The sequence below is a fragment of the Pseudophryne corroboree genome, chromosome 10 (assembly GCF_028390025.1).
Source record: "Pseudophryne corroboree isolate aPseCor3 chromosome 10, aPseCor3.hap2, whole genome shotgun sequence".
NCBI classification, from domain to species: Eukaryota; Metazoa; Chordata; class Amphibia; order Anura; family Myobatrachidae; genus Pseudophryne; species Pseudophryne corroboree.
Genome location: NC_086453.1, coordinates 113,166,616 through 113,194,194, shown reverse-complemented (window position 1 = coordinate 113,194,194; position 27,579 = coordinate 113,166,616). Strand labels below are relative to the sequence as shown.

Below are 27,579 nucleotides of genomic sequence, written 5' to 3'. Positions count from 1 at the left end.
AACGAGGTGGAATTCAACCCTCTATATGCTTCAGAGGATGGAGGAGCAGCAAAAGGCCATTCAAGCCTATACAGCTACCTACGATATAGGCAAAGGAGGGGGAATGCACCTGACTCAAGCACAGTGGAGAATGATTTCAACGTTGTGCAAGGTTCTGAAACCCTTTGAACTTGCCACACGTGAAGTCAGTTCAGACACTGCCAGCCTGAGTCAGGTCATTCCCCTCATCAGGCTTTTGCAGAAGAAGCTGGAGAGATTGAAGGATGAGCTAAAACAGAGCGATTCCGCTAGGCATGTGGGACTTGTGGATGGAGCCCTTAATTCGCTTAACCAGGATTCACGGGTGGTCAATCTGCTGAAATCAGAGCACTACATTTTGGCCACCGTGCTCGATCCTAGATTTAAAACCAACGTTGTATCTCTCTTTCCGGCAGACACAAGTCTGCAGAGGTTCAAAGACCTGCTGGTGAGAAAATTGTCAAGTCAAGCGGAACGTGACCCTTTAACAGCTCCTCCTTCACATTCTCCCTCAACTGGGGCTGTGAGGAAAAGGCTAAGAATTACGAGCCCACCCGCTGGCGGTGATGCAGAGCAGTCTGGAGCGAGTGCTGACATCTGGTCCGGACTGAAGGACCTGCCAACGATTACTGACATGTCGTCTACTGTCACTGCATATGATTCTGTCACCATTGAAAGAATGGTGGAGGATTATATGAGTGACCGCATCCAAGTAGGCACGTCAGACAGTCCGTACGTATACTGGCTGGAAAAAGAGGCAATTTGGAGGCCCTTGCACAAACTGGCTTTATTTTACCTAAATTGCCCCCCCTCTAGTGTGTACTCCGAAAGAGTGTTTAGTGCAGCCGCTCACCTTGTCAGCAATCGGCGTACGAGGTTACTTCCAGAAAATGTGGAGAAGATGATGTTCATCAAAATGAATTATAATCAATTCCTCCGTGGAGACATTCAACAGCAATTGCCTCCAGAAAGTACACAGGGACCTGAGATAGTGGATTCCAGTGGGGACGAATTAATAATCTGTGAGGAGGGGGATGTACACAGTGAAAGGGGTGAGGAATCAGAGGATGAGGGGGAGGTGGACATCTTTCCTCTGTAGAGCCAGTTTGTGCAAGGAGAGATTGATTGCTTCTTTTTTGGTGGGGGCCCAAACCAACCAGTCATTTCAGTCACAGTCGTGTGGCAGACCCTGTCGCTGAAATTATGGGTTTGTTAAAGTGTGCATGTCCTGTTTAAACAACATAAGGGTGGGTGGGAGGGCCCAAGGACAATTCCATCTTGCACCTCTTTTTTCTTTCATTTTTCTTTGCATCATGTGCTGTTTGGGGACTATTTTTTTAATCTGCCATCCTGTCTGACACTGCAGTGCCACTCCTAGATGGGCCAGGTGTTTGTGTCGGCCACTTGCGTCGCTTAGCTTAGTCACACAGCTACCTCATTGCGCATCTTTTTTTCTTTGCATCATGTGCTGTTTGGGGACTATTTTTTTAAAGTGCCATCCTGTCTGACACTGCAGTGCCACTCCTAGATGGGCCAGGTGTTTGTGTTGGCCACTTGGGTCGCTTAACTTAGTCACACAGCTACCTCATTGCACCTCTTTTTTTCTTTGCATCATGTGCTGTTTGGGGACTATTTTTTTAATCTGCCATCCTGTCTGACACTGCAGTGCCACTCCTAAATGGGCCACGTGTTTGTGTCGGCCACTTGGGTCGCTTAGCTTAGTCACACAGCTACCTCATTGCGCATCTTTTTTTCTTTGCATCATGTGCTGTTTGGGGACTATTTTTTGAAGTGCCATCCTGTCTGACACTGCAGTGCCACTCCTAGATGGGCCAGGTGTTTGTGTCGGCCACTTGGGTCGCTTAGCTTAGTCACACAGCTACCTCATTGCACCTCTTTTTTTCTTTGCATCATGTGCTGTTTGGGGACTATTTTTTTAATCTGCCATCCTGTCTGACACTGCAGTGCCACTCCTAGATGGGCCAGGTGTTTGTGTCGGCCACTTGGGTCGCTTAGCTTAGTCACACAGCTACCTCATTGCGCATCTTTTTTTCTTTGCATCATGTGCTGTTTGGGGACTATTTTTTGAAGTGCCATCCTGTCTGACACTGCAGTGCCACTCCTAGATGGGCCAGGTGTTTGTTTGTCGGCCACTTGGGTCGCTTAGCTTAGTCATCCAGTGACCTCGGTGCAAATTTTAGGACTAAAAATAATATTGTGAGGTGTGAGGTGTTCAGAATAGACTGGAAATGAGTGGAAATTATGGTTATTGAGGTTAATAATACTATGGGATCAAAATGACCCCCAAATTCTATGATTTAAGCTGTTTTTTAGGGTTTTTCGAAAATAACACCCGAATCCAAAACACAACCGAATCCGACAAAAAAATTTCAGGGAGGTTTTGCCAAAACATGTCCGAATCCAAAACACGGCAGTGGAACTGAATCCAAAACCAAAACCTGAAAAATGTCCGGTGCACATCACTAATAATATATATATATATATATATATATATATATATATATATATATACATACATACATATACCTCCTAACATTCTTCATCCCTAAGTCGGGACTCTTCTGCGCCCCAAAGGTGCATCTGCCCAAAAAGGGGTGGTGGCTTTGGGTAAAGGGGTGTGGTTTTGCAGGAATGCTGTGTTCATGAGCCACCCCCCCATTTTCATCACCTGGCATTATAAGGTGTCAGGTGGGCAAACAAGGGGCATTCACACGTAAGAATAACATTCCGTGGTCATGTCATGGGTGTGTAAACAGAGTTGCTACTGATTCTAAACCTGGGTACCACCTGAACAATTCAACGGTCTTGCATGGCCCATGCAATGTAATAATATATTGTGCCCACGTACACACTAAACATTATGCAATGCAATGGCACAATATATCACTAAAGTATAGCTGGCCATACACCTGAAGATTGATTGTCAAATCTGGCTGGATGGAAGGGAAAGCTGGTAATGGATGAGAGCAAATGACAATTGGCTATTTGCTCCCAAACACTGAAAAGCAGACAAAAATGGTCAACCAGACAAATTGGTTAGTAGTGCCCTAATTAATATGATGCCACATTGTAGTGCCCTAGTTTATTTTCTGAACCATTGTAGTTCCATTGTTTACATGATATCACATTGTAGGGCTGCCAGTACACATTATGCCACACAGTATACCTATTTCACATTATGACATACACCATCCCGAGTTTACATTATACCACATTACAGTGCCCCCTGTTCATACAGTGCCAAATTAAAGTGCTCTGCAGTTCAAATGATGCCACGTTACAGTGCCCCAGTTCACATTATTCCACATTACAGTGCCTCCATTTCATACTGTGCCACATTAAAGTGCTCCAGTTCTTATTATGTAACTTTATATGCCTTCCACATTACAATGAGCAGATCAGATTATGACAACCTACAGTGGCCTTCAGTTCATATTGTACAAAATTACAGCGGCCTTCAGTTCAAATGATGCCACATTATGTGCCCACTTACCGTTATAACATCCACTACACAGTCCTTTCACTATAAATGTAATGTCACACTGTTCAGGCTGGGCTATGGATCAGACCCAAATGCATACCTCCCAACATGACCCTCTGCAGGAGGGACAGAATTCTCTGCTCCTGGTCTCCCCTCTTAATGTATGCTTGCCATCACCTGTGGTGAAACACCTTTATTACCCATTAACCTGTTCAAAACAGGTGATGGCAATCACAAATTCAGTGAAAAGTCCTGGAGCAGAGCATTTTGTCCCTCCTGATAGCGCGAATGATTGTAATATATATGTATAAAATGATGTGGATGTAATAATGATCAGTGAAACAAATTATTATTGGTTTAGTTGTGACAGACCCTAGAAACTTATCTGCACAAGTTTCAAATGGAGGAACAGCTGATAACAAATGTAAATGGCCGCGCTAGAGAACCAATTAATCACAAAATTACGGTGGTTCCTAATTAATACATATTTATTTTACACAATAAAACATTTAAAATCCACATTACTGGACAGCAGACAACACGAACATAACCAGATGCCTAAAACAGTAAGAAATATATAAAAGTAGCAATCAAGGATGTAGTGGCTACTTCTGCTACAAATGTTACAATTCATTTATGTGCAGGTATCCTTTTTCCTCAGTAAATTGTAGTTCAGAAAAAAAAAACCTGAAGGATTGTATATTAATGTCTGATATTTGTCAGGACCGGTTATTTTGGGAGGTATTGTTATGCACACCAGTGCCTGCAGGAATGTACTGGTGTCAGAACTGTTATGCACTCCAGTGCCTGCAGGAATGTACTGGTGTTTGAACTGTTATGCACACCAGTGCCTGCAGGAATGTACTGGTGTCTGAACGGATAGGTATGCAAAGCAAATGAACTCACAGACAGACACAGAAGGTGATAGGGTAACAAAATACACACAAAGTGAACAGAGAAGCCCATGACAATGTCTATAATATTTGTCCTATTAAAAACACGTTAAAGGTTAAAGAACACAGTACGCAATTGGCGCAAAAAGTACCGCAAGGGTACTCCCTTAACTATACCTTAAGGAATGTACTTATACTGTAAACATTTGTGCAGTGACAATGTGTAGATGTAATGCAGTGTAACCTTGTTAGCTTAAAAGCTGTATGTGCGACTATGACGCTCTGAGAAACCTTTATGCATTTATAATAACCAATCAAATACCGGTCTAAGGTTCTAACGCCTTTAGTAAGAATGTTATTACTTGCAAAAAGAGTAATACAGTACAAGTCACACACTACAATATAACACAGACTAACTAACCAGATAACTACACAGGAAATACAATACAATTATGTTTAAGGGAAAATGAGAGAGAAAGAAGAGAAGAGAGAGAGAGAGAGAGAGAGAGATGGCTCACAATAACAATAAAGACAATATGATTGCAGAGAAGCTTACACATGTGAGGAACAATCGCTGCGCATGTTAGTCAATGCTGAGAATCTTTGTGGAGAAAATACTTGAGCTTACCCATACTGGCTGTCCCTATATACACAACCCTACAATACCGCATGGGACAGAAGCTAGACTCCATTTCGGGAAACCTCCCATGATTCCAAGGACTGCAACACATGGTTGAAAGGGGGATGCTAGCAGCCATTTTAGATTTGCAGGTCCAAACACATGGCACTCTCTGCTACACCACAATCACATAGCAGAAGACACAAGACTCCATTTTATTCCAAAATGTCCAAGCCTCAAAACAATGCCTATGTTCTGATTTTACAATTCCAAACCATCTAAATCACCTTTCACAATTTCAAGCAAACACAGTATCTCAATAACCAGAGCATATGAGCTATCACAAGACCAGACCACCAGGTACCCACAAGTATCAGCCTGCCATTGCTACAAGCACATATTCAAAAGTAACTGCATGGTGGTATTCATGATTAACAAGATATATTATAACAAACCAGCACAATCTATTTTAAATCACCATAGGCAAACAAATACCACAAATGCTATGCTACAGGTTGTCTAATGTCCCAGCTACCATCACAGATTCCCAGATCTATCACACAAACAAGTTACAATATCCTATTTAAACCAGCACCATTGACCTTAAAGCAATCTGTCTATATTTCCTTATCTAGCCATGTGAATTCAATACTTAGCCTTTAGCTTGGAGGTCAGTCCTGGGGATGTAGCCGTCATGCTGCTGGGTGCCAGGTAGCTGTGTGAGTGAGTGAGCCCTGTTATCTCCAGTGGGTATATCATACCCTCATTCCAGCTGTGGTGGTGTGTCAATAACAGGATGTGTGTGTGTCCCTCACAGCATGTGAGCCAGCTGCATCAGTGGCCTTGGTTATGCAAAACAATGGATGATGACTAACACATTCCTGTCTTGTGGGAAGCTATTGTTTGGCGAATACTGTCCCACTGTCCACTCTCAGTTGAGACAATGACATCTCAGCAATCATTCTTCTGGAGACAAATCCAGCCCCATTTCGTAAACACAGGTGTTGGCCCTCCTCATTGAGTCTCAAAGCTCAGTGTAATTAAAGGCTATTGTACTCCGTCTGCGGGAAAGATACTGATTCGGAATACAATTAATCTTCAATTACTATTCCTGTGCTTAACTATGCATATGAAGATGTGAAGCCCTACCAACATGCAAACTATTGTTTGGGGAATCTCTAAGGTCAAAGAGCCATTTGAGACCCACTGATACCTGCTGGACTCAGGGGAATATTAACTTATAAAATACATTATTTTGATTAAATATGTAGCGTGCACACACATGAGGTGCATATATGGCAACGTGCAGCGTGATATTTTTCTGACTTTGACAGTCCACCCTTTGGCAGTCACCAATAACTGCCACTTCCTAAAACAGTTCAAAAAGAGAAAAATATATGTCATATGTAAATACATTTCTATGATTGGGTAAGGGAGGAGAGAAGAAGGTAGGAAAAGGGTATGACCTAGTGAGATAGCAGAAGCATGCGTGTATGAATCCATGTTTGGGGGGGGTCATGTATCATCGTGCCGTACGTGTTTTAAATCAAGCTTCAAGGTATTGCGAAGTATACATTTGAATTCCTTCTTATCCCGTATTAAGGGTCTGTGGATGGGCTGTCAAACTCTACCGAACTCTTTTCGGCTGTGGTTGTAACAAAAATGGGGGAGCACATTTTAGTTGATGATACATGAATGGGGGGGATATGTGATTGCTGATATCTGTGCCTGTATTCCCTATCGACTATGTGTGTCATTACCTGAGGGTTGTAGAGATGAAGATAAAGAACACTTATGGTAAATGCAGTGGTATTCTATGTCAGGTTAATGAACATTTGTCGGTTGAAGTCTTGTTCGGTGTCTGTTGAATGCAGTCTTCTTTGCGCTTTTGCTCATAAGGTGCGAGCAAAAAGCTTTGTCAATGTCCATAGACTTACAAAAGTGTTGGGCTAGCGTAATTTTAAAATTTCTAGGGAAACTGGGGGTCTATGGCATAGTTCATCAAATATCTGTGTATAAGGTTGTCAAAACTTCTTCTTTAATCCATCCGTTGTCTGTATACAGGATCATCAAATTCCTCGTCCAAGTGGGTCTTTTTACCTTGGAGAAAATGGAAAAACAGGTGAAAGAAACGGACCGTATAATCGCATTTTCATCACATCATTGTCTCTACCGTTGGGTCATAAATCAAATCCATTGGAATTATAATTTCCTCACTCCTTAGACTCATTACCTCAGGTAGTACTTTTCCAATATAACACAATCCTTCAGAGTTTGGGGCAAGCCACTTTATACGCCTTCCTCCCGCATATGAAATATGCATCATCGGGGAGAACATATGGGACAGAGTAGGACATAACCATATTACACATCTTCCATGTGAAATCTCCTACCCCTAATTCTCCCATCTGTCTAGTACACGTATCAGCTTGTACGATATGTGCACAGTATCCTGGTGATACCTCTCCAACTTTCGTAATCCTACTTCCTAGGGTATACATATACCGGAAAGATTTTCCTCTACTGGCTATGTGGCGTATAAGTTCTGTATCTGTTGGCATTCTATCGGCTCTATGTGAAAAGGTCATGGTTTGGTTACTCCCTGACACTTCCCAATTTCCCGGCTTTCGGGGATTGGAAATGTTAAAACATATTAGGGATCTATCCACATGATATTGGTGGAGCTTCAAGCTAGGAGGACTGGAGATATTAAACCTCCTGTCCACCGGTCTCCCACCATTTAGCTCAAGTACCTCCCCTACCATTAAAGGAAATGGTACTAGCCCTGATTTGCTATGACCTTGAGGTACTTGAGAGCATACCCAACAATCTGTCTTATTTAACACACTACCCACTAAGGAGTGATAGTCACTCAATGGATGCCGGTCCATGTGGATATTAAAACTGGATTGGCATTTCTTAATGCACCCATCCTCAACTACATTGTCACAGAGCCTACAGATACAGTTTTCTTCAGCTAACAATCCTTCACAATGTTTACAAATAGACAATAGGCTGCTAGATCGTTTCCGGTACTCGCCTTTGCTTGGTGATTGTGTTGCTATTGGAAATTTACACCTCCGTCTCAGTCATCAGAACCTTTCTGGATCCTTTCTCGACCTCACTGGTACTCTCACCGAAACAGACTGCTCTGGTCAACATCAGGGTCAACAGGAAAATCCGGATCACAGTCTCTTGGGGCGAGTCCATCTTACAGGAGGAGAAAAAGGAGAAATTTGTAATGGGGGTACAGGGAAACCGTTTGAGGGGGAGAGAAACTTGTTACGATAATTAGTTCTCTCGTCTTGTTGTTCTTCTTGTTCTGCTGTCATCTCAAAGGTGCTGTCTCTCAGTCTTCCAACCGAACATTCCGGTGATGCAATATTCCTTCCAAACCAGCGAACTTTCTGTAAGGAGCAAAAATCTTGCATTACCATTTGTCTAACTGATGTGTGACATACCATCTTTAAAACATGAAAACATGAGTGAGAAGAGAGAGAAAACAAAAAAAAAACAAAGAAAGAGAGAACAATTCATATGCATATATATTACATAAGTCAACAATAAACAACAGGGGGAAAAAACATTTTTCAAACATTTTAAAACATTGTCAGATCATCAGGCTGTCATATCTACATGTCCAATGGCTTCCTTGCGCAGTCCCTCCCACCAGCACCTCCATACTCCACCCTCTGTATCTGGCCAGGATACATTGATGCGGATAGGTCTTGCTGGGGTTTGGTAGACTTCTGCAAAGACCAAGCAGATATGCAATGTTTGAGTCCTATCAATAATCATCAGAGATGGGGAGAGAAAAGAAACATTTCACAGATACATTTACAACGTTTCACCCGGTCATTCCTGTGTCTTCAGGGAATGACCTCCCAATTTATTAACTGTTACCTCAGGCTTACCATCAGTCCTAATGATCACCTTTTATAGTTTGGTGTGTCATATTCATGCTCATATTCATGTCTAGGGGGTCTGACTTTATGTGGGCTGTTGCAGTTACTGGCATAATGCCCTTCTCTTTTGCAAAGATCACAAACCCTGGGCTTCCTCCAAGTGTCAGTGAAATGGGGTCTTGGTTGATTTGATGTCTCCTCAAACGCTTGGATGCTCATCACCATCAACCGCTTTCCCTGTACCTCCCTGATTCCTTGGATACCATGATTATGTCGTTGTCTAGGGAGTTGATATACCTTCTGTGAATCTTTGATCATACACTTAGATCTTTCCTAGGATCTGGGAAATCAGACATGATTGATCTCAATTCTGTCTGGGACCAGGGATGGCGCATTGCACTGTCCTTGACGGGAATGATTCCCTGATCGTCAGTCTTCCCATTGGGGACTGTGATCATCCTGACAGGACTAAATTCAATTACATCACTTTGTGTTGGTCTTACAATATAGGGTACATTTGTTTGTGCGTGATATAAAACATTGTACGTACCTGTGGACACGACCTCACCTGACCCTCCGTTAGGGGGTTTGATTATTGCCTTTACCGATTTGGTCGCGTCCACCTGGATGTCTTGTAGGATGGCTTCTGGAAGAGATGCCGACATCGTTCTGGGCTCACTTTCTTGTTTGTATTCCTGAGGGAAGTTTGACATGGGGTGCGACTTGCACAGGTTAACATTTGTGATTTTTACACTTTCATTTTTATAAACATTATTACATTTGTTACTTTCGTTCTTAATACAGTTACTAAGTGCATTTTTATTGTACAACATTGTGCCATTTCTCTGCAACCATAATCCTCTCCATTGCCATGTCTCTCTTCCCAAGATGAGAGTCAGATATGTAAGTTAAAATTTCTTTGCATTTCACTTTCCTGTTGCCATAATTTTAAACAATCATAATGTTTGATCCGTCTCTTTACTGATTTAATGAGACCTATCCTTCTCCTTAGATTTAGTAACACATCTGGGCTAAAGCTGCCTACTCTTGGGAATTTCTCCCCGTCATGTACAGTCATTCTCTCCCATTCATCACATAAAACCTCTGTGTGTGAACCGTATTTTTCACACATTACGTACCTTGCCGACCCGACTGGTCGGTTCACTGAATCAACCCGAACCGAGGTTGATCGCCCCCTACCTGAACAATTGGCCCCCATACCTGTAGGCGTTGCTTTCACCACCTCTGACCTTCAATCAGGGTCTTCAGCGAACCCTTACAAAACCAAAATGTTCAAGATAGGCTGACGGTGGCGGTTTACCGAGTACCCCACTCACTCGCCCACGCCGACCAATACGACCTACACACTGCCTTAGCGCTGGCGTACTCGACCCAGGGCCCCTATGAACCTTCGTTTACTGGAACATGTGAGTGTAATCCGCAGAGCATTAACCCTTTCCAGTAACTGTTGGTTGTTGGATAATTCCTGAGTGACCAGCGAACTTCCCTTCAGAAAATAAAAAATTACACAAATCACGTCAGAATGTACAAATAGTGTTTATGACCGGTTTCGTACACAAATGGTACTGGTCAGACTAACTAATGCACACAATTACGTGCGGTACAATCGTTCAGCACATAAGCAACTAATCTTATGTGCAGAGCGACCAGTGGAATCGAAAATTTCGGCTGCGAATTCCTTCAGCCAGAGCTTTATTGGCCTATATGGGTTCTGCACCAACCCCCTGGGTTGTGCTACTTATCTCTATCTATAGCGGACTTCTTTGTCTGCTGTACCTGGACCTCCTGGTCTGTTCTGGACCTCCTGGTCTGTGCTACAGTATGACCTCCTGGTCTGCTATACTCTACTGCTCAAATTTTATATTTAACAAGGGATGCCTCCCTAGCCACCATGTACGACACTTACATGCATGTACCTCTGCGAGAACTCGACTTCTTGTGGTTCAACCTTGAAAATTGTATAAACTTATATATACAAAACACTCACTCATCACATGTACACTTTTGTTTCTATTTCTATTTCTGCGCAGAAATTTCTCTTTAGACCAGATGTGTTGTAAATTTGGAGAAGGATCTGTTATTCTAAATTTTGGACACAAAAATCGACTTGCGCTATTTATCGCGTTGCCACCTCTTCGCCTGCTAAAATAACACTATCATGTGATTTGAGTTACGTGGGCGTACCCAGACGCTCCGTTGCGTAATTTACGCTGCGTGCGTCGGCCTTTGCGTACGCAAGTCTCAGTCCTTTGTTAGAGACACGTGGACGCAAAGCAAATGTCCACCGTAACACAATTTACACGTTTATCAATGTAGATGATTTTTAACTGTAATCATCTACCAAGCACCACACAGGTCTCTCCTTGTATCTCAGGCCAAGCTGTGCACGTTTTTTACAATTTACCCCTTAATGTATTACTTTTACACTTTAACTATTTAAATAGCGACAAATCTCTCTTAGCACGTTTATCAATGCAAATGGCAAACAGGAAGGTGAGATGTGAAACTTACACAAATGAACATGCAATTCTAAATTTAATCTAATAACATTCATTGATGTAAGCACACGCATATAGATATTACATATAAGTACCAATCACTATTACTTATGATTGACTATGATATAGATTAAATAAATGCATTAAAAAAACCTCATTAAATGATGATTTCTTTTTGACAATGGATGGCTGATTATTTCCTGAGTCAACTGAAAATCAGCCGCTTAGGGAGAAAAAAAATAAATAAAAAAATGTGACCTTCCCAAAATGGCCGCTGCTCCTCCCCCTTTCACCTCCATGAGGGTCACACAAAATGGTGGACAGACCATGCTGCTTCTTGTCACAAAGAAAGTCATCATTCAAACTCCTAAAGTTATCATGCTATGCAGAGTGATTAAAAATAATTTTTAAACCTATTTAAACAGACAAACCATCCAATCTGCGTGTGTAGTTGGCACCAAATAGAAATTAAAAAAAACAAACCGATTTTCAAAGACAATAACGTACTGTTCCTACCTTCCAGTTCCCGAATTCCCTCAGCACTCCTTACCAGGTGAAGCAGACAATTAACTGGTCAGCACTGCAGTATCCCCGACCTCCAAACGGTTTAACGAGGGATACTACCTTCTCCGCCCTTTGCTGACCTGATAATGTCTGCTAAAATTACCTAGTGCAGATATGTGAAGACCGGAGGACGAGTCCCCCAATTGACAATGTCTATAATATTTGTCCTATTAAAAACACGTTAAAGGTTAAAGAACACAGTACGCAATTGGCGCAAAAAGTACCGCAAGGGTACTCCCTTAACTATACCTTAAGGAATGTACTTATACTGTAAACATTTGTGCAGTGACAATGTGTAGATGTAATGCAGTGTAACCTTGTTAGCTTAAAAGCTGTATGTGCGACTATGACGCTCTGAGAAACCTTTATGCATTTATAATAACCAATCAAATACCGGTCTAAGGTTCTAACGCCTTTAGTAAGAATGTTATTACTTGCAAAAAGAGTAATACAGTACAAGTCACACACTACAATATAACACAGACTAACTAACCAGATAACTACACAGGAAATACAATACAATTATGTTTAAGGGAAAATGAGAGAGAAAGAAGAGAAGAGAGAGAGAGAGAGAGAGATGGCTCACAATAACAATAAAGACAATATGATTGCAGAGAAGCTTACACATGTGAGGAACAATCGCTGCGCATGTTAGTCAATGCTGAGAATCTTTGTGGAGAAAATACTTGAGCTTACCCATACTGGCTGTCCCTATATACACAACCCTACAATACCGCATGGGACAGAAGCTAGACTCCATTTCGGGAAACCTCCCATGATTCCAAGGACTGCAACACATGGTTGAAAGGGGGATGCTAGCAGCCATTTTAGATTTGCAGGTCCAAACACATGGCACTCTCTGCTACACCACAATCACATAGCAGAAGACACAATACTCCATTTTATTCCAAAATGTCCAAGCCTCAAAACAATGCCTATGTTCTGATTTTACAATTCCAAACCATCTAAATCACCTTTCACAATTTCAAGCAAACACAGTATCTCAATAACCAGAGCATATGAGCTATCACAAGACCAGACCACCAGGTACCCACAAGTATCAGCCTGCCATTGCTACAAGCACATATTCAAAAGTAACTGCATGGTGGTATTCATGATTAACAAGATATATTATAACAAACCAGCACAATCTATTTTAAATCACCATAGGCAAACAAATACCACAAATGCTATGCTACAGGTTGTCTAATGTCCCAGCTACCATCACAGATTCCCAGATCTATCACACAAACAAGTTACAATATCCTATTTAAACCAGCACCATTGACCTTAAAGCAATCTGTCTATATTTCCTTATCTAGCCATGTGAATTCAATACTTAGCCTTTAGCTTGGAGGTCAGTCCTGGGGATGTAGCCGTCATGCTGCTGGGTGCCAGGTAGCTGTGTGAGTGAGTGAGCCCTGTGATCTCCAGTGGGTATATCATACCCTCATTCCAGCTGTGGGGGTGTGTCAACAACAGGATGTGTGTGTGTCCCTCACAGCATGTGAGCCAGCTGCATCAGTGGCCTTGGTTATGCAAAACAATGGATGATGACTAACACATTCCTGTCTTGTGGGAAGCTATTGTTTGGCGAATACTGTCCCACTGTCCACTCTCAGTTGAGACAATGACATCTCAGCAATCATTCTTCTGGAGACAAATCCAGCCCCATTTCGTAAACACAGGTGTTGGCCCTCCTCATTGAGTCTCAAAGCTCAGTGTAATTAAAGGCTATTGTACTCCGTCTGCGGGAAAGATACTGATTCGGAATACAATTAATCTTCAATTACTATTCCTGTGCTTAACTATGCATATGAAGATGTGAAGCCCTCCCAACATGCAAACTATTGTTTGGGGAATCTCTAAGGTCAAAGAGCCATTTGAGACCCACTGATACCTGCTGGACTCAGGGGAATATTAACTTATAAAATACATTATTTTGATTAAATATGTAGCGTGCACACACATGAGGTGCATATATGGCAACGTGCAGCGTGATATTTTTCTGACTTTGACACCCAGAGGCTAAGGAACTGGGTGTCTCCCTAGTATTAGTAATGCTCAGATGGGAAAAGCAAGATGTTGTGTTTTAATACGTAGAGAACCCGAAATGCTGTTGCTAAGGGCAACAGCAAAACCCTAAAGGGTTACCAACGGGTGTGGCAGTAAACTCCTTGGTCAGAGATGGAATGATAGACACAAGGAGAGTCTCCACAATCCTAATTCTCACTTGCAGTGCACAGGTTCAGCTTACTGCCACTAAACTGACACCTGACACCTTGCACAGTGAGACAGGATTTAGGCAGGCAAGTCTTAGAATACAGCCGCAAACTTGCTAAGTTCACAGAGTAGTAAAAGAACCCCAGCAAGCTAAACGACTGACTCCAGTCTTACTGCTAGGTCTGGATTGGCAGAGTGTAGTACCAAATCCCCAGGCCTATTTGCAGTAAGCAACAACAAATACAAAGCTACACAGTACTGGCTAACTTTCAGGAACTGACTAACCAACAAAGATTCAGCAGCATCTGCTTAACCTGAGAAGAGGCCTTATAAAGCAGGTGCTGTCCACGCCCCACTCAGACCTCACAGACTGTGGGCACAAAAACCAGCACCGGATCCCCTGCCGTGCACAGAGCCTGTAACCACTGCACAGCAAAAGACCCGAACCGGAGTATCAGCTGCGCTCAGGTTACTCCGCTAGCACTTGTCTCCCGGTTGCCATGACGACGTGGCAGCACAGGGCAGGAGACCCTAACAGTACCCCCCCTCTGACGAGGGGTCAAAGAACCCCTACCACCGGGTTTATCGGGGAACTGCGAGAAGAAAGAGCGTATCAGTCTGGGGGCATGAAGATCACAACTGCGCACCCACGACCGCTCCTCCGGGCCATACCCCTTCCAGTGCACCAAAAATGACAGCCGACCCCGAACCATCTTGGAGTCAAGAATCCTTTCAACAACAAACTCCCTCTGGCCACGTATCAGAAGAGGGGAAGGTCTTCCACTGGAAGAAGGATTACTAATCGCCCGCTTTAAAAGGGAACAATGAAATGTTTTATTGATACCCAAAGAACGGGGCAGATCTAACTGAAATGCCACCGGATTGATAACCCTGGTGATCTTATAAGGGCCGATGAACCGGGGGCCTAACTTATGAGATGGCTGTCTCAACTTCAAATTCTTGGTAGACAACCAGACGAAGTCTCCTAATTTGAAGCTGCAGGGTCTTTTCCGCTTATCAAAAACCCTTTTGGTCACTAATGACACAGACACAAGGGCTTTCTTCACTTTCCGCCAAATACCTCTAAGGACCGAAACCACAGAGGAACCACCAAGCGTGGAGTCCAGGGGGTCAAAAGAATTGGCCTTAGGATGATGCCCATACACACAAAGGAAGGGAGAGATCCCTGTAGCAGAGTGAGCCGCGTTGTTATAGGCAAACTCCGCCATGGACAGATGAGCAACCCAGTCAGTCTGACACTTGGAGACATAACACCTGAGGAACTGCTCCAAGGACTGGTTCACCCTTTCAGTCTGCCCATTAGACTGCGGATGGTAGCCTGACGACAAGCTGACAGAAATCTGGAGATCGGAACAAAATGCCCTCCAGAATTTGGCCACAAACTGGGATCCGCGGTCAGAGACCACATCAAGTGGCAACCCGTGGAGACGCACAACATGCAGCATAAATAAATCAGACAGGCGTCTGCCCAATGGCAGCCCAACCAGTGGAACGAAGTGCGCCATCTTCGAAAACCTGTCAACGACAACCCAGATGGCTGTCATCCCCGAGGATTTGGGCAAGTCCACCACAAAATCCATTGAAATGTGGGTCCATGGCTTAGATGGGATAGAGAGTGGATGTAATGGGCCAACAGGAACCCCTCTAGGAGTCTTATTTCGGGCACAGATGTCACATGCCCGAACCCACTGATCCACATCCTTAGCCACCGAGGGCCACCACACCGCCCTAGATAGCAACTCCCGAGTTCTGGCAATACCCGGGTGACCTGCCGACTTCTTGGCATGGAATTCCAGGAACACTCGCTGTCTTAACCTAGGAGGCACAAACAAAAGACCTACCGGAAGGTCTGGAGGAGCCTGCTCCTGTGCTCTAAGGACTAATGATAAGAGGTCCTGGGTAATGCCCACTTTAATACATGATGGGGACACAATGGGCAACGGCTCCTCGGTGGTCTCCTGGATTGGAGCAAAACTCTGCGAGAGCGCATCAGCCTTGATGTTTTTTGACCCAGGGCGATATGTTATCAAAAAATTAAAGCGAGCAAAAAACAAAGCCCATCGTGCCTGCCTGGCATTGAGACGCTTCGCTGACTCTAAATATGCCAGATTCTTATGGTCGGTGAGAATTGAGACCACAAACTTAGCCCCCTCAAGCCAGTGTCTCCACTCCTCGAGTGCATCCTTAATAGCCAACAATTCCCGGTTAACCACGTCATAATTCATCTCGGCAGGCGAAAATTTACGGGAAAAGTAAGCACAGGGATGAAGGCGATTATCAGACACTCCCATCTGAGAAAGCACTGCCCCAATACCCATCTCAGAGGCATCCACCTCCACCACAAAAGGACGCTCTGGATCTGGGTGTCGCAGCACCTTGGCGATACAAATGCCCTTTTGAGACGGGCAAAAGCCGCTTTAGCCTCACAAGACCAGTGAGCAACATCCGCCCCTTTCTTAGTGAGTGCCACCAAAGGCGCCACTATAGACAAAAATCCAGCGATAAATCGTCTATAAAAATTCGCAAAGCCCAGGAAACGCTGAAGCGCCTTCAAACTAGTGGGCTGCACCCAATCCAGGACTGCCTGTACCTTGGAACCCTCCATTTGGAAACCTTCTGGGGAGATAATATATCCTAGAAATGCGATTTGCTGAACTTCAAATTCGCACTTCTCCAGCTTCGCCCCAAGCCGGTGGTCTCTGAGTTTCTGGAGGACTAAGCGTACATGCTTCCGATGTTCCTCCAGGGAATGGGAGATTAGGATGTCATCTAAGTATACAACTAAGAATCTATCCAAATATTCCCTGAGCACATCATTCATGATATCCTGGAAGACTGCCGGGGCATTACAGAGCCCAAAAGGCATCACCAAATATTCATAATGCCCTGAGTGGGTATTAAAGGCAGTCTTCCATTCATCCCCCTCTCTTATTCGGATTAGATTGTACGCACCGCGTAGGTCAATCTTAGAAAAAATGGTGGCAGTACGAAGCTGGTCAAACAAGACCGAAATGAGAGGCAGTGGGTATGAGTTTTTAATCGTGATACGGTTCAATTCCCTGAAGTCGATGCAGGGTTGCAACGAACAGTCCTTTTTACCCACGAAGAAGAACCCTGACCCAACTGGAGACTGTGAAGGTCTGATAAATCCCTTAGCCAAGTTCTCCTGAATGTACTCTGCCATAGCCTGAGTCTCAGGACGTGACAGGGAGTACAACCTGCTCTTGGGAAGCTTAGCATTTGGCAACAAATCAATGGCACAGTCATAGGGGCGATGGGGAGATAGTACCGCTGCAACTTTTTTGGAGAACACGTCCGCAAAATCTGCCTAACACCCTGGCAATCCTGGCAAACTTAGCTGCGAGAGCCTGACTGGAAGGCTCAAGCAACTCCTGAAACAATCAGTACCCCAACTAAGAATCTCCCCAGAGACCCAGTCAAATTGAGGATTGTGGGCCCTTAACCAGGGTAACCCCAACACCAATGGGGCAAAAGTACAGACAGTCACATAAAAGGACAATTTTTCAGAGTGTGTGGCTCCAATAAACAAAGAAATCTGGCTAGTGCAAGAGGTAATTTTACCTTGGGATAATGGTTCCCCGTTTAACCCACAAATCTCAATTTCCGATGCCAAGGGTACTAAGGGAACAGAGAGTTTCAGGGCGAATTGGCGGTCCATAAAAACCCCGTCGGCCCCACTGTCCATAAAGGCCTCAGTCTTGACAGTTTGACCGAGGATCTTCAAGGTCACTGGAATGATAAAAGTCTTCTTGGGAAATTCTGACTTCTGGCCTGACAGGATATTTCCCATCACCCTCAGGCCCTGAAGTTTTCCGGCTTTTCTGGGCATGATACTACCACATGACCTTTATTCCCACAGTACAAACAGAACCTCCGCGTCTTCTCACGCGAGGAGAGGCGGGTAGCCCCAATCTGCATAGGCTCCTCGGAAAATTCCTCAGAGTCTGAGGTTCCCTTGGGAAAGAAGGAAACCTCAGTCTCCCTTTCAAGCCTACGCTCTCTCAGCCGTCTATCCACCCGGATGGATAACTGCATGAGCTGATCCAAGCTATCAGGCAAGGGATATTGTACCAGTTGGTCCTTTATCTGGTTAGAAAGACCTCTTCGGTACTGGTGTCTCAGGGCTGGGTCATTCCACTGGGTATCATGGGCCAACCTCCGAAACTCCGTACAGTAAACCTCAACTGGCCTTCGCCCTTGCTTAAGGATCGAAATCTGAGCCTCGGCTGAGGCCGTCTTGTCAGGGTCATCATACAACATGCCCAGTGCCGTAAAAAAAGCATCAACACTTTTAAGCAACGGACAGTCAGGCTGCAACCCATATGCCCAGACCTGTGGGTCTCCTTGTAGCAAGGAAATCACTATGCCCACCCGCTGAATCTCCGACCCAGAAGACTGAGGCCTAAGCCGGAAGTATAGCTTGCAGCTCTCCTTGAAACAAAAGAACTGCGAGCGATCTCCAGAAAAACGATCCGGGAGATTTACTTTCGGCTCCTTAACCCCTGAAGGTGCTGCTGCTGCGGGAGCTCCGCCAGCGGCCTGGGAGGTGTGCATTTTAATGGACAAATCATTAAATTGTCGAGTCAGGACCTGCACCTGATCGACCACCTGTTGCAACGTATTTTGAGGGGTATGCTCCATATTCCCACAAAATTTCAACAGGAGTATTGGGCTGCTGAATATGTTATGCACACCAGTGCCTGCAGGAATGTACTGGTGTCAAAACTGTTATGCACTCCAGTGCCTGCAGGAATGTACTGGTGTTTGAACTGTTATGCACACCAGTGCCTGCAGGAATGTACTGGTGTCTGAACGGATAGGTATGCAAAGCAAATGAACTCACAGACAGACACAGAAGGTGATAGGGTAACAAAATACACACAAAGTGAACAGAGAAGCCCAGAGGCCAAGGAACTGGGTGTCTCCCTAGTATTAGTAATGCTCAGATGGGAAAAGCAAGATGTTGTGTTTTAATACGTAGAGAACCCGAAATGCTGTTGCTAAGGGCAACAGCAAAACCCTAAAGGGTTACCAACGGGTGTGGCAGTAAACTCCTTGGTCAGAGATGGAATTATAGACACAAGGAGAGTCTCCACAATCCTAATTCTCACTTGCAGTGCACAGGTTCAGCTTACTGCCACTAAACTGACACCTGACACCTTGCACAGTGAGACAGGATTTAGGCAGGCAAGTCTTAGAATACAGCCGCAAACTTGCTAAGTTCACAGAGTAGTAAAAGAACCCCAGCAAGCTAAACGACTGACTCCAGTCTTACTGCTAGGTCTGGATTGGCAGAGTGTAGTACCAAATCCCCAGGCCTATTTGCAGTAAGCAACAACAAATACAAAGCTACACAGTACTGGCTAACTTTCAGGAACTGACTAACCAACAAAGATTCAGCAGCATCTGCTTAACCTGAGAAGAGGCCTTATAAAGCAGGTGCTGTCCACGCCCCACTCAGACCTCACAGACTGTGGGCACAAAAACCAGCACCGGATCCCCTGCCGTGCACAGAGCCTGTAACCACTGCACAGCAAAAGACCCGAACCGGAGTATCAGCTGCGCTCAGGTTACTCCGCTAGCACTTGTCTCCCGGTTGCCATGACGACGTGGCAGCACAGGGCAGGAGACCCTAACAGGTATGCAATTGCTTAGCAGGCAAATCTGGGAAATTGGCTTGCAACTTTTTAACCTGGGTCCAGGCCCCCCTAAATCTCTGGGCCCCATAGCAGTGGCACTCCTTGCACCCACTATAGTTACGCCCATGTTCTTATAACATACTAGCATTTGCCCATGGCTAGTCTGTTATTGCTTATCAGATCTAATTTTACAATGACAGTAGTAGCATCTAATATGTGATGTATATTTTATATTGTAGACTTTGATCACAAAATTTCTTTGTAAACAATATTTGCAGATTTTCATTCGTGGATTAGCACTAACAGATGCTTGATGCGCCACCTACTGGATTGACATGTATACTGAAATTTCATGAGTTCATGAGACACATTCTGCAATTTCATAAGGTGCCATATATAACTGTCTGTGTTCAGGGTGTGCAATACATGTATATATTGTATATATTTATATGTATATTTACATCTAGTCCAGAGGTTCCCAAATCTTGTCCCTCACCACACAACTGATCCTAAGAATGAAATATAAACGCGATCTACTTAATGAATATTTCTTTCTAAATTTCTCAATTAGACATTTTTGGCCTAGGGGTGCCGTGAAAAAAATTCTGATATTCTAGGGCGCCGTGATTCAAAAAAGTTTGGAAACCACTGAGCTAGTCATTTTGGACTTGAGGAGCCTATGCAAATTGAAATTCTAATAAAAAAAATGTCTCTATAGTTCATAAACAGTCATTAGAAGTATGTTTGTCCCCAAAAAATTATATTTGTATACATATAGTCATTTTAGGCTTGAGGAGCCTGCACATTGCAAGAGCCGAGTGTCAAACGTCTGTTTTTTCTTTATTGCTTGTCTCCCTGATGTCACTTCAACATTGTACATACTGTACCTCAGTTTCTTTCAAGGTCACTAAGCTATACAACAGTGAAAACATGATACAAATTCATCCAGTAGTTTTTGTGTGATGCCGGAACGAACAGACAATCAAACAAAAATACTTAAGAAAAAGTTTCTCTCCGTAGTTCATACACAGTCCCAAGGAGTATATTTCTCCAAAAATATTTCTATGTACAGACACAACCATTACAACATTATTATAAGTATAGATGTCTGCCTACCCTTCCTCAGTTGTACCTGCGTTGAAAATAATGCACTTATGCATTCTGTTTTACTTGTATTATGATACTTGGAGTATCTAGTTTTAGTTTGAGAAAGAAGCGCCCAAAAACTTACAACTCAGTGTATTTTTGTATAAAGTGTTTAGAATATAGAACAATTACCTGCTTTAGATCCTCATATGTGACAAACAGGAAGTTTTCTTTGTCTATCATCTGCATCCAGCCTTTGATATGATCAAACCAGGAACCAAATGGAACTTCAGGAAATTGAGGATATGAAAGGAGATGTTGACAAATATTCTGAGACTATTGTTAGTGATAATAAAGAAAATTAAAAGTATAAGATAAACAATAAAGAACAGGTATACATATTTTTTGCAGTATTAACATTACCACCTTCACAGAATTATGCCTGCACTAGACTTTCACCTTCTATTAGTCCCTCTGAGCCCCTTTCACAGTGCTGTCCTCAGCCCGGCATATTGCTGGGCTAGTGACGTCAGATGATCTCCAAGCGCTGCCCGTCCATACAGTGTGAATGGGAAACGGGACACATCAACCCAGCAACCTGTTCACACTGCATAGCAACCCGGGTTCAAAATGTGTTCAACCCTGGTCGCTACTTTCCCCTGGGCCCTTTCAGACTGCACAGCAACCCAGGTTATAGGCCTAATTCTGAGTTGATCGCAGCAGCAAATTTGTTAGCAGTTGAGCAAAACCATGTGAAAATCTTACTCTCTCTACACATGTTATATCTGCCTCCCCTGCAGTGCACATGGTTTTGCCCAATTGCTAACAAGCTTGCTGCTGCGATCAACTCAGAATTACCCCCTATGTGCTCTTATGTGCAATACCCCTGGTTACAAGCTGGCTGTCTGAAAAGTGTACTCAAGTCTTCCCCTATTAATTGTAAGCTCGTAGGAGCAGCCCCTTCCCATTATGTTTTCTCCACATAATTATTCAAACTGCAGACTGTAATTATATTGTATTATATGTCTATTTATATACTGTCTGCATTAGATGTGCTTATGTATCTTCTCAGTTTTATTCACTTGCATGGTGTTAGGAAACACTTGTGGAGGGATATGTGTGATATGCCGACACAGTACGTATGTTATTTAAAGCATGTTGACTGTTTCGGCATTATCACTTTAAACATTACAGTAAAGAAAATTATTACGCTAACACGGTTAACATGCTTCAGAGTTAGCATCTCCTGTTGGCATTACGTGGTCAACATTGTTGACTGTCAACAGCAGAACTGTCAACTTTTTAACTACAGTACATCTCCTTGTGGTTAAAAGAAAATAAAATAATGAAAAAGATATTAAAGACCAAGGTGGTCATTCCGAGTTTTTCGCTCATTGCAATTAGTCGCTTACTGCGCATGCGCAATGTTCGCAGAGCGCATGCGCTTAGTTATTTTACTCAAAAGTTAGGTATTTTACTCACGGCATTACGAGGTTTTTTCTTCGTTCTGCTGATCGTAGTGTGATTGACAGGAAGTGGGTGTTTCTTGGCGGAAACTGGCCGTTTTATGGGTGTGTGTGAAAAAACGCTGCCGTTTCTGGGAAAAACGCGGGAGTGGCTGGAGAAACGGGGGAGTGCCAGGGCGAACGCTGGGTGTGTTTGTGACGTCAAACCAGGAACGAAACTGACTGAACTGATCGCAGTGGCAGAGTAAGTCTCAAGCTACTCAGAAACTGCTAAGACATTTCTATTCGCAATTTTGCGAATCTTTCGTTCGCAATTCTGCTAAGCTAAGATACACTCCCAGAGGGCGGCGGCTTAGCGTGTGCAATGCTGCTAAAAGCAGCTAGCGAGCGAACAACTCGGAATGAGGGCCCAAGTGAATTCTTAGGTAGTGCATTTAGCATCAGAATGTGTATTAATTAAAACATTAAACTTTATTAATTTCAAAGGGGTGGTATCGATATCCTGGTTCACAGGACCCGAAGGTCAAAATACCGACAGCGGCAAATAAACATTCAAAATCCTTACGGATTTTGGTAAGTATTTGAGTAACATCAATCCTAACCCTCCCGTCCCGCAACCTAACCCTAACCCACCCCTTCCACAACCTTACATAAACACCGCCCCCCTCCCCCTGCCAGCCTAACCCATCCCTTCCGCAACCTTGCCTAAACACCGCACCCCCCTCCCCCTGCCAGCCTAACCCTAACCCATGCCACAGTGCCTAGCCCTAATCCAAAACCTAACCCTAAGCCCAGTATTTACCGTCGGGATTCTGACTGTCGGGATGCCACTGTCGGCATTCTGACTTTCGGCATGCTGAGTGCCAGAATATTAACAGCATCCCATTTTAAACACAATATGATTCATTAATAGAAAAATAAAGAAGCCAAACGTTAAAACTAAAGACGTACAGTGGTTGATTGGGAATTAGAGAAGTGATTGAAATGTTTATACCGCTACTTCCAGTCTCATTTACATTAAATATCACTATAATAATGGAACTGTCTCTAAAGGTATGTACACACGGTGAGATAAATCTGTAAGATTTTGACTATGGGGTATATGCAATTGCGGTCGAATTGCCGCAAATGTCGAAAAACGGGGCATTTTCGACACACAAAAATGATTCGACAATGCAATACAGTACTTTTCGACAAAAAACGGCTGTTTCAAATTCGACTTTTTGCAATTCGACAGTTGTCAAATTCGACATGTCTGCAATGGTAAAAATGCGGCTTTTCAACAAAAGTATATTCAATTGAAGAATGTCGATTCGACAACAGTGCTTTTCGACAGTCATTTCATCAATTTCAGTCCGCCTCATTTTGCTGACGGAATCTAATAAAAAATTTTAAAAACATGTTTTTTTAGTGTTTTTTCTATTGCTAATAGCATATCTATTTATATTAGAAGGGATTATGTACTTGGTTTGTCTATTAGGAGCCACAAGTATTATTTATATATTTTTTAAAAGAATATATATATTTTTTTTACTGACTAAAATAATATGGAGAGATCAGAGCATGTTTTTCAGTGAGAAGGGGTGGGAATGTGTAAAAAATCCTGAAAAAAAATGCGTGGGGTCCCCCCTCCTAAGCATAACCAGCCTCGGGCTCTTTGAGCCGGTCCTGGTTGTAAAAATACAGGGGGGAAAATGACAGGGTATCCCCCGTATTTTCACAACCAGCATCGGGCTCTGCGTCCGGTCCTGGTGCCAAAAATATGGGGAACAAAAAACGTAGGTGTCCCCCGTATTTTTAACACCAGCACCGGGCTCCACTAGTCAGAGAGATAATGCCACACTCGGGGGACACTTTTATATCGGTCCCTGCGGCCGTGGCATTAAATCACTAACTAGTCACCCCTGGCCGGGGTACCCTGGAGGAGTCAGGACCCCTTAAATCAAGCGGTTCCCCCCCCCCCTCCCCTCCAGTCACCTAAGGGCCAGGGGTGAAGCCCGAGGCTGTCCCCCCCCCCATACAAGGGCTGCGAATGGGAGGCTGATAGTCAAGTGACAAAAATAAAGAATATTGGGGGTAATTCCAAGTTGATCGCAGCAGGAAATTTTTTAGCAGTTGGGCAAAACCATGTGCACTGCAGGGGAGGCAGATTTAACATGTGCAGAGAGAGTTAGATTTGGGTGTGGTGTGTTCAATCTGCAATCTAATTTGCAGTCTAAAAATAAAGCAGCCAGTATTTACACTGCACAGAAATAAAATAACCCACCCAAATCTAACTCTTTCTGCACATGTTATATCTGCCTCCCCTGCAGTGCACATGGTTTTGCCCAATTGCTAACAAAATTCCTGCTGCGATCAACTTGGAATTACCCCCATTGTTTTTTGTAGCAGAACTACAAATCCCAGCAAGCCTTCCCGCAAGCTGGTACTTGGAGAACCACAAGTACCAGCATGCGGGGGGGAAACGGGCTGGTACCTGTAGTTCTACTCCAAGAAAAATACCCAAATAAAAACAGTACACACACACCGTGAAAGTAAAACTTTATTACATACATGCACGCCGACACACACATACTTACCTATGTTCACACGCCAACTCGGTCCCCTTCACCAGTAGAATCCATGGGGTACCTGAAAATAAAATTATACTCACCAAAATCCTGTGTAGATCTGTCCTCTTCTTGTTTGTAATCCACGTACTTGGCAAAATAATAAAACGCAAAAACCCGGACCACGCACTGAAAGGGGTCCCATATTTACACATGGGACCCCTTTCCCCGACTGCTGAGACCCCCCCATGGGAACCCTTTCCCCGACTGCTGAGACCCCCCACATGGGACCCCTTTCAGTGCGTGGTCCGGGTTTTTGCGTTTTATTATTTTGCCAAGTACGTGGATTACAAACAAGAAGAGAACAGATCTACACAGGATTTTGGTGAGTATAATTTTATTTTCAGGTACCCCATGGATTCTACTGGTGAAGGGGACCGAGTCGGCGTGTGAACATAGGTATGTGTGTGTCGGCGTGCATGTATGTAATAAAGTTTTACTTTCACGGTGTGCGTGTACTGTTTTTATTTGGGTATTTTTTTGCAGTAGAACTACAGGTACCAGCGGGCCCATTTCCCCCCGCATGCTGGTACTTGTAGTTCTCCAAGTACCAGCTTGCGGGGGAGGCTAGCTGGGACTTGTAGTTCTGCTACAAAAAACAATATTCTTTATTTTTGTCACTTGGCTATCAGCCTCCGATCTGAAGCCCGTGGATTGGGGGGACAGCCTCGGGCTTCACCCCTGGCCCTTGGTTGGCTGGAGGGGGGGACCCCTTGATTTAAGGGGTCCCCACTCCTCCAGGGTACCCCGGCCAGGGGTGACTAGTTAGTGATTTAATGCCACAGCCGCAGGGACCGATATAAAAGTGTCCCCCGGCTGTGGCATTATCTCTCTGACTAGTGGAGCCCGGTGCTGGTGTTAAAAATACGGGGGACCCCTACGTTTTATGTCCCCCGTATTTTTGGCACCAGGACCGGACGCAGAGCCCGGTGCTGGTTGTGAAAAAACGGGGGATCCCATGTCATTTCCCCCCCCCCCCCCGTATTTTTACAACCAGGACCGACTCAAAGAGCCCGAGGCTGGTTATGCTTAGGAGGGGGGACCCCACGCATTTTTTTTCAGGATTTTGTACACGCTTTTGTGCCGTCCATGAAGTCGAATCCAGGACGCACACTATCGTCAATTGGTCCGTTTTTCGACAGCGGGACTGTCGAATCCGTTTTTTATTGAATATGTCGAATTCGGGTCCCGGTGGGAGGGTGTCTGACTGTCGAATTTTGTCGAATTTAAAAACGGTCGAATTCCAGCCGGGATTCGACCGCAATTGCATATACCCCTATATAGTCAAAATCTTAAGGAAAGTTAGTGCATATCTCAGGGTGTTAGGCAGCTTGCGATACAGATTCGATCCCGATGCCCACTCCCGCGGGGTCGGTATCGCAAGGCTAGATAGACTGTGCAGGCAAGTCAATCTTGACTAGTGTACTATGAAGTACAAAGTATAGTCAAAATTGGCGCTTATTCAAAATCGTATATAGAGAAAATCTAAAGTACAGATAGTCAAAATCTGTGTTATCTGAGCTCTGGGGGAGTTCAAGGGAAATTGCATAGTCAAAATCGGGCATAGTAAGGATCTCACTGTGTGTACACACCATTACAGACCATTACAGCATCTAGGGCTGTAAGAGATAGTTCTCTATGTGTGCTCTTGGTGACACAATTGGCATACACAACAGAATTTTACTCAGAGTAACTTTGCACCAGGACAAACCATGGTGCATTGTAAGGACTGCAAATACATGTATTATTATTTTTTGTATGCAGGATAAATAATGTCTGCTGCTGTATATACTGTAGCCCATAAATACTAGACAGCGATATTTCTGCTGGCACATTTTAAATCCACCCCATCTGCCGTGAACCATGGTTTTGCAATGCTTTTTCCCAACTCTGTATAAGCCCCACTGTATACAAGTGTTTTAGTACCATTCATATGAGCACTAAATAGCGTGGAATGCAAAACCTCACATCTGTTTCTCAATAGATGTTACAACAAACATTGCTTTGCAACAATTGGTGGAATAATATCATTACCACTGCATTATTAATCCCAAAAGAAACGGGGATAATTTGTTTCAATCAACTAACAGATATTTATCTATTTATTTATTTACAATTATTTATGGAGCACAGACATATTCTACAATGCATACAGAGGATATTCAGTCATTCACATCACACTCACACATACACACATACACTAGGGTTAATCTTTTGTCAGAATCCAATTAACCTACCAGTATGTTTTTGAAAACCCATGCAAACATGACAAGGACATACAAACTCCACACAGATGACCCATGATCGGGAAATTAACTCATGCCCTCAATGGTTTGAGGCCATAAGGTAGATAACTATGCAAACCATCCTGTCTGGATGTTGAGTTCAAATGAGTTCACACTTCTTTTGGGGCAAAACGAATTATCAGCAAGAGTGGTAAGATTGCACAGATGAGCTCCATGGTAGAGATTCATATATTGAATGTTTTCCTTCC

The 27,579-nt window shown here is 43.7% G+C and overlaps 1 protein-coding gene across 1 annotated transcript in view; it reads right to left on the bottom strand.

Annotated features, from left to right (window-relative positions):
* LOC134965067 (sulfotransferase 2B1-like) overlaps nucleotides 1–27,579 on the bottom strand; it is a 64,983-nt gene that overhangs the window by 15,188 nt on the left and 22,216 nt on the right. Inside the window, exon 4 of the mRNA XM_063941631.1 lies at nucleotides 21,203–21,297. Within this exon, the coding sequence (XP_063797701.1) occupies nucleotides 21,203–21,297 (95 nt within the window). The remainder of the gene's footprint in view (nucleotides 1–21,202; nucleotides 21,298–27,579) is intronic.